The sequence below is a fragment of the Piliocolobus tephrosceles genome, chromosome 5 (genome assembly GCF_002776525.5).
Source record: "Piliocolobus tephrosceles isolate RC106 chromosome 5, ASM277652v3, whole genome shotgun sequence".
Lineage (NCBI taxonomy): Eukaryota > Metazoa > Chordata > Mammalia > Primates > Cercopithecidae > Piliocolobus > Piliocolobus tephrosceles.
Window position 1 is genome coordinate 65622167 of NC_045438.1, and position 8421 is coordinate 65630587.

The following is an 8421-nucleotide window of genomic DNA, read 5'->3' on the forward strand; positions in this document are numbered from 1 at the left end:
TTCATATTTTACATATAAAACGATCACATATTGGGATAACGATGTATCATACAGAAACTTTCATTTGTTTTGCTAATTGAAATTTTAATTTTTCTGATTCTCCATTAACCTTTAGAAGCAGATGGGTTTGTCTACAGGACAAATCAAAATGGTAAGTCAGCAGAGAAAAGGAAACGCTTATACACTGCTGGTGGGACTGGAAATTAGTTTAGCTGCTGTGGAAAGCAGTTTGAAGATTTCTCAAAGAACTAGAACTAGTATTCAACCCAGCAATCCCATTACTGAGTATATACCCAGGGAAAAATGAATTATTCTACCAAAAAGATACTTGCACATGTCTTGTTTACTGCCGCACTATTCACAATATCAAGATGTGGAATCAACCTAGGTGTTCATTAATCAATGGTGGATTGGATAAAGAAAATGTGGTACATGTAAACCATGGAATACTATACGGCCATAAAAAAGAATGAAATCAAGTCCTTTGCAGCAACCGGGATGCAGCTGGAGGCCACTATCCTAAGCGAATTAATGCAAACAGAAAACCAAATACCAAATACTTATGAGCAAGAACATATACTTATGAGCATGTTCTTGCCCATAAATGGGAGCTAAACATTGGTTATGCATGGACATAAAGATGAAAAAAAAAAAAATAGGCACTGGGGACTACAAAAGGGGCGGGAGGGAGGCGGGTTTGAAAAACTACCTATTGCATACTATGCTCACTACCTGGGTGACAGGTTCAACCATACCCCAAACTTCGGCAAATCATGCAATATACCCATGTAACAAGCCTGCACATGTACCCCGTGAATCTAAAATAACAAATGAAAAAAATTTAATGCAAAAGAAACGGTAAGCATAAGAGTATCTTGACATGAACTTTTGGGTGTCCTCACTTATCCAATACTATTCCTTCAGAAAGCTACGAAGGCAATACTTCTCTGTGCTTTTTTTCTAATTGTATTCTGAGGAAACAAAACAAATAGGACTTTCAAGAAGAACCAGTTCTTTTAATAAACAATCAATAAATCCTTTCATCCTCAACCTTAAAATATTTTTGCAGAAAGATCTTAGAAAGCTGTGTCTATTACACAACAAACCACACTGAAAGAGAAGTTAACAGAAGAAATGCTTTAAAAAATGCAGAACAGAACTAAAATACTGTTTCCAACAGTGTTTCCAACATCACATAAATATGTAATAATTAAATAAAATTGAGCAAACTCACAGAAATAGTAAAAATAAATCTCTTTTGGAATGTTTTGTATTTCTAAGTGATCTACACCCAGAGGAAAATCAAGAAAACCAATTTAATGATGCTATTTCCTATCCAAAGATAAAGTATTTGAAAGGAAAAGGTTTTTCAGTTCTGTTATATTAAAGAGATACTTAATACTGTTATATTAAAGACATCAAGTATCTCCTCAATTAATTCATCACTCTCAGGATCTTCTCAAAGCTTAAAGGAATAATATCTATGTAGGTATTATGTAGAGTGATCAGAACTTTGCAAAATGTTTCCACATCTGTTATCACATTTAATCTTCTAGGGAGGTATTGGTGTTCCCATTTTACAGATGGGAAAAACCTAAGACACAGGGAAGTTAATTCATTTACCAGGTGCCAGGAACTAGACTGGCACTAGACATACAAAGATGAAAAAGACAAAATCTCTGTCCTCCAAAGCCCACAGATGGGTAAGAAGCATCACATGGAATTATGTGTTGGTATTTGTTTTGAATGGGAAATGACTTGTCCAGGGCGACACAATCGACTGTTGGCCAGAATGTGACAGAACCTACCTATCCTGAGGCTCACCAGGCTCTCCTCGCTTTGTGACCCAATCTGCCATGTGCCCTGGAAAGTTCCCTTTCATTTACTGTTCTAGAAAACCATGTCTAAAACAGTCCACACACTTTATAATTAGGGCAGATCATGAATTTACTATCCAAAGAGCTGATTTAAACAAAAACTCAAGTACAGTCATTACTAGAATATGAACAGCCATCAAGGAAAAAAAGAACACTGCCAAAATCTCCAGTGAGAAAGAGCTAATGATAGCCAACATCTGTGCACTCAGTCCTGGCCATCCAAATGGAGAAGCCGCTGTACGTATCACTCAGTCTTTCAGGAAATACAGTCCCCTACCACCCCCCGATTTCAGAGCCTCACTAGCAATTTTTAAAACCTATTATTTTTAAATTATTATAATTATTATTATTATTTGTAGTAGAGTCAGGATTTCACCATGTTGGCCAGGCTGGTCTCAAACTCCTGACTTCAAGTGATCCACCTGCGTCATCCTCCTAAAGTTCTAGGATTACCAGCGTGAGCACAGTTCCGGGCCTAAAAACCTATTCCTGATCATTAAGAAGTGAGGAGATAGGAGACCTGGCTCCACCTGTGGTCGTGACATTAACTTTCAGATAACTTTGAAGAATTCACTTAACCTTTGTGAAAGTTCGTATTTTCAAGTGTCAGTAGGGGAGTGGGCCAAGGTCCCTGGGCTGGCCAGGTGATGCTGTACAGCACACGGGTACCCGCATTTGCTGCCTCTGCCCACAGGGCCTCAGGCTTTACCCCCAGCATGAAGGGAAGCAACAGGAAAGCCTGAGCAGGGAGCACTGCTATGTGGGAGGAGTGTCTGCACATCAAGAAAATCTACCTTACAAACACTAGGACTTAAAAAAACAACAACGAACAATTAAAGAAGAGTCACATTGAAAAAAGTGTTCTCAGCAGGGCTCTGGGTCGGTAACAAGTAGAGAGATTAGAGGGTTAAAGGCCTTTCTGTTTGACTTCAAGGTTTGGAGGGAAAAAAGACAGTGAGGAGGGAGTCTGAATGCCAAGGAGAGAAGGCAGAGACTGAGAAAGCCCTGGAAGCAGCTTTAGCCAATACTCTGTTCTTTTTACGAACAAGTATGGGTAGTGCATTTTCCTATGAAACTAAACTACTTGTAAGTAAATACCCAACACCCAGCTAAGCCTATCTCTAATTCACTGAAGCTGAAGCCGGAAAACAATTTATGAAGATGTTACTTGAACTGACAGTAGTGTTGTTTTCCCTCCAAGATACCTGATGAATCACCCATGAACACGGGGGCACTGGGGGAGGGGAGAAACCACAAAACCCAGATCTGAGATTCTCTGCTCTATGATCCGGGAGTCTACTTACAACTTACACCTGGGGCTCTTAAGAAAGTCCCTCACTGTCCTTGTCCGGATGTATTCTGTACACATGAATCAACACTCCTCTGTTTAAAGACTGGTAGGGAGAGGGGGGAAAGGCATGTACACAAGTACTAGCAGGTCTCAGCCTGGTGGAATAATTGCTCAGAAGATAAGGGCAGCAGGGTAAACCTGCCCTTCTGTGAAAGGCCGAAGGAAAAAGAATTTAAAACAACAACACTTTTCGTTTTTATCTGAATACTAGAAATATTTCATTTTGCTCCTAGTTTTAAAAAACTAGCCCAGTTTCCACTCTCTGGGCAAGAATATAGCATAGAACTAGAAACTGATAAGCAGGGAGTTTCTTTCAACATTTCCAGTAAGAAATCAAATGCAGTTCCCAAAAACCTCAGTTGGCAGTTTTATGGGCATCCTTCCTGAAGGCTGTTTTCTGTTTCAGGGCTAATGAGTTTACGACCCAGGGGATGTATTACCCATGTGATGGTGACCCTCCTGGGAGATACTTTCATGGAACAAGAGCTTCAGAAGAGTTTTTTTCTGACAATGTGTGCCATACTAAGAAATAAAGAACAAGCTAAAATACTTAATTGCCAATTAAAGCCATTAAAATACAATAATTTTCCTTTGAAACTGTTAGAAGTGAATAGGTAGCCCTCCTCCATCATCTTGGCTCATCTCAGCCCTCCCATCCTATCCCACAGGCCTAACTCCAATGCCACCTCCTCCACAAAGTCTTCCTTCCCTGTGTCCAGACTGGAAATTAATCTCTGTCTGCTGTGGGAGCATTTAATGTGTACCTCTTTTGTAGCAATAATTATGTTTTACATAAATCCTGTAACTTCTTTGAGGACATAATACAATGCTTTGCACATAATAGACCTCAATAAATACTTGTCAAATGACAAATCGAACAAAATGTGAGGAAGCAGCTGACTCTGGTAAATACAAAAGCCCTTCCATATGCAAAGAATTTCAAAGGAAGTGGGGGGGGGGGGTGTGTGTCCACGTATGTGTATGTACCTCCCTTCAACTTCCCCCTTCTACCAAAACTTAACTGTTACAGGGAAAAAAAAGCTTAAGCCAGGAAATGCAATTAGAAATGACTAAAAATAGAAACATATAATAGCAGCACTTTATAAAGGAAACTGATTTCAAGTAAGCAAGGCCTGGGTAAAAAGGAAAGGAGATTGGCTCAAGGCACAATAATTCTACCTGTGTTAACAGCATCATCTACAAAATGCCTAAGGGAATTCATTCTAGCCAGCATCCTTTTGCTTCCTCTGCCAGGGTGGATGACTGGGCTCTGACTAATAGAACCAGCACAACTGGTGAATATCAAAATGTACAACTGTTTCACCAACTTATGTTTCACCAGACTAAGTTGGTCACTATGTTTTCCTCCTAAATAATTAGCTTTAAAGGCAATCTAAAATACTGCAGAGCCCCAGCAATACTTCAGATAACTTATACCAGTATTTCAGATGACTTCCGGCTTTTGTAAACAGGCTACTGATTCTAAAATGTTAGGCTCCAGAACAGGACCCAAGAGTAGGCATTTCCTGCTAAGAATGGAATACCCAGAAATCAGATCACTGATACTCTGCCACAGTGCACCACATGCAACAGCCTAGATAAGAACTTGGTAAACAAGGTTTTTTTTTACTCTATTTACTAAGAGTAAACATTAACCATGTTCATCAACTTTTAGTACCTTGTACACGCATTTCAAATATCCAGGGCTATTGTGGGAGGCCCCATGAGATATAATGGGGTTGAGGCTAGGATGATTCAAATAGTTTATGTCACTATGACGACAAAAACCTAACACCAAACACTTTCAATATAACCAATGTCACATTATTTCATATAACTATTTAAGAATACTCTCACTTATAACAAATTAGAATAGACATTAGCCTGGATTATAAGAATAATTATGTAACTCCCTGTAACAGCCATCTGCTGTTTTTGCCCATCTGGCATCTATCTGCCCACTCTTTCTGATGTCCCTGAGGAACTTCTGTCCCTGGGGAAGTTCTGATAATCATATCTAAGTGGCTCCTATGGGATAGACCCTACATCTCAGCTCTGGAGATGGACACATAGCCCAGACGTGACCATCTCTGTGGCTACAGTGATTGGTTCAGGCATGTGCACATGACCCAGGCCTAGAAAAGCAAAGTCAAACATGGAACTTGTGAGGAAAAGAGAAGCTCTTTCCACTGCAAGAAATGAGCTGGAGCCAGGCATGGTAATCCCAGCACTTTGGGAGGCCAAGGCAGGTAGATCACCTGAGCTCAGGAGTTTGAGACCAGCCTGGGCAACATGGCAAAACCCTGTCTCTAAAAAGAAAAATACAAAAATTAGCCAGGCCTGGTGGCATGCATCTGTGGTCCCAACTACTTGGGAGGCTGAAGCAGGAGGATTGCTTAAGCCCAGGAGGCAGAGGTTGCAGTGAGCTGAGATGTTGCCACTGCACTCCAGCCTGGGTGACAGAGTGAAACTCTGCCTCAAAAAAAAAAAAAAAAGAGTTAGGAGAACAACAGCCAGATGTGGCCATAGGCCACCAGATGCAAAGGGCCTACCTAAAGTCAAGTTAACACAGAAAAAAGCCCAATCAAGACACAGAGACCAAGTCCTGGTAACAGTGTTTGATCCCTTGCATCCAGCCATGCCTGAAGCAAAATCTTCTCCAGGACTTTTCAGTTACTTAAGCCAGTAAGTTCCATTTTAATCCCTTGAGCCAATGTAGCTTGGTTTGCAATCACTTCATCCCAAATAATCTTGAGTAAACATTTTCAATAAAAACTTGCTTTACCACTAATAAAACAGTCAACTGCTAACTCCACGTACATAGAACAATTATTTTTATGTCAAACAAATAATGAAGAAATACACTGGAACAGGTGTAGGACCACAGGAAAATCTAATGGGACTTTGACCCGGTCTCAGGTTTATGTTACATTACTATTATTATTATTATTTGATCTCCATCGTTTAAAAAATTCATGATCTTTCCATGCAGAATGACAAGGGAAGCAGATCTGTAGATTTCTATCATGATACCCAAAGCCTACCCCAAACGTAAAATGAAGAGACAGTATGAGAAAGATTTTTAAAGAGAGTTAACGAAAATATTATGACAGCGACTATTACATGACTGATTTAATGTTCAGCTGTTGAGATATTTGTGTATCGAGTGCCTACTCTGTCATAGACTCTTACCAGTTTAAAACAAACCAAGGTAAAACCCATGTTTAAAATTCCAGTTGGATTATTTCACTTACACTCCACTCAGTACATTAATAGACTGTGTCTTCACTCCGTATCCAGTCTCCTTTAAATTAGCAACAATTCCCAATACATCAATACTGGAACCTTTGGATCCAAAGTTTTTTTCACTGTACATTATCATGTGAGCATTTGAAAAATCCTATTGAGAAAAAAAATTCAAAATTCAAAACCTAGCCATTTATTATCCAAAGAAGACCAAGTATTAGCCATTAGCTTGTCCTTTACTTACACCTAATATAGGTCGTAAAGACTGAAGCTCTCCATTGTAACCTCCCCAGGCTTTCCAGTCCCTGTATTCTCCTTCTTCTAGCAAATACTGATGACCTGTAAATCCAGGCTTCTCATACGCAACCCAACTGCAACACAAAGAACACGAGGAGTAGTCATTTTCAGACATGTTCACATTTTTTCAAGGTACGTGTCAATTTCATTGAAAAATACAAATAGTTAGAAAGCTAGACATGAACTTCTGCTTTATTAGCATTGGAATTCTTTAAAATTTAGGAGAATAACAGAATAGCCCCAAGAAAATAACCTAAGAGACATATATCAGACTTGTATAAAAAAGGGAAGGGGAGTGTGTGTGTGAGTGGTGTAGGGCTGACTCAAAAGAACCTCAGCAAGCAAAACTGGATAACCTCACTTCAAATAGTAACAAAAATATTATGAATAGTTAGCGATTTACAAGAGCAATTTTAGTGTGCACTTCTATGGGAAAGGTGTAAGATCTATAAAATGCAAAAATACAAAAATTAGAAAGCAAACTCTCAAACCCTTCAATAGCTTGGAGCATAATTCTAATAAGCAAGGTTGTAGATTTGATCAACTTGAATAGGCCAATGTATCAGCCTTGCTTGGTGGACTGACCCCACAATGGTCCCTCAAACTATTTTTTTTTTGAGATGGAGTTTTGCTCTTGTTGCCCAGGCTGGAGTGCAATGGTGCGATCTTGGCTCACCGCAGCCTCTGCCTCCTGGGTTCAAGCGATTCTCCTGCCTCAGGCTCCCAAGTAGCTGGGATCACAGGCATGCACCACCACGCTCAGCTAATTTTGTATTTTTAGTAGACACGGGGTTTCTCCATGTTGGTCAGGCTGGTCTTGAACTCCTGACCTCAGGTGATCGGCCTGCCTCGGCCTCCCAAAGTGTTGGGATTACAGGTGTGAGCCACCATGCCTGGCCTCAAACTACTTTCTTAAATCTGGTCACTATAGGCTGAGGAGAATGTGGACATACCTGTCAAAATTCACCACACTATAGAATAAGGAATGTTGTTTTTAGGGGGGAAAGGACACATTTATTACTTAATATTTAGGAAAAAAAAAAAAAAGAAATCCTAACAAGTCACCCATGTACTTACATGCCTCTGAGAACTTTCACAGACCCCACTGACGTAAATGGCAAATGATCGCCTCCAGTCGCCTCTTCTGTTTCACCTCCCTCCATGACAAAACTACACATTTCTGTTTCTAGTTCCACACATTTTCCTTCAAAGAAAGGCTTTTCATAAACAACTACCTATGATAGAAATGAGATATACCAGTAATTTGTAAGAAGTATCCCAACAGCTTAACATTAAATCAGTCATTTAATATCACTAAGTCCTGAAACACAAATTAAAATTTTCTGGCTGGGCATGGTGGCTCATGCCTGTTATCCCAGCACTTTGGGAGGCTGAGGTAGGTGGACCAGAAGGTGGACTTGAGCTCAGAAGTTCAAGACCAGCCTGGTCAACATGGTGAAACCCCATCTCTACTACTAAAAATATAAAAATTAGCTGGGCATAGTGATGCATGCCTATAATCTCAGCTACTCAGGAGGCTGAGGCAGGAGAACTGCTTGAACCCAGGAGGCAGAGGGTCAAGTGAGCCAAGATTGCGTCACTGCACTCCAGCCTGGGCGACAGAGTGAGACTCTGTCTCAATAAAATAAA

General features: G+C 40.1%; 1 protein-coding gene across 2 annotated transcripts in view; it reads right to left on the reverse strand.

Annotated features, from left to right (window-relative positions):
• The window catches only part of CRYBG1 (crystallin beta-gamma domain containing 1), a 57696-nt gene that overhangs the window by 18735 nt on the left and 30540 nt on the right, over positions 1-8421 (reverse strand). For both annotated transcript variants that reach the window (XM_023205932.3, XM_023205933.2), the window contains exons 9-11: positions 7849-8006; positions 6719-6845; positions 6483-6628 (exon numbers count right to left, since the gene is read on the reverse strand). In XM_023205932.3, the coding sequence (XP_023061700.2) occupies positions 6483-6628; positions 6719-6845; positions 7849-8006 (431 nt within the window). The remainder of the gene's footprint in view (positions 1-6482; positions 6629-6718; positions 6846-7848; positions 8007-8421) is intronic.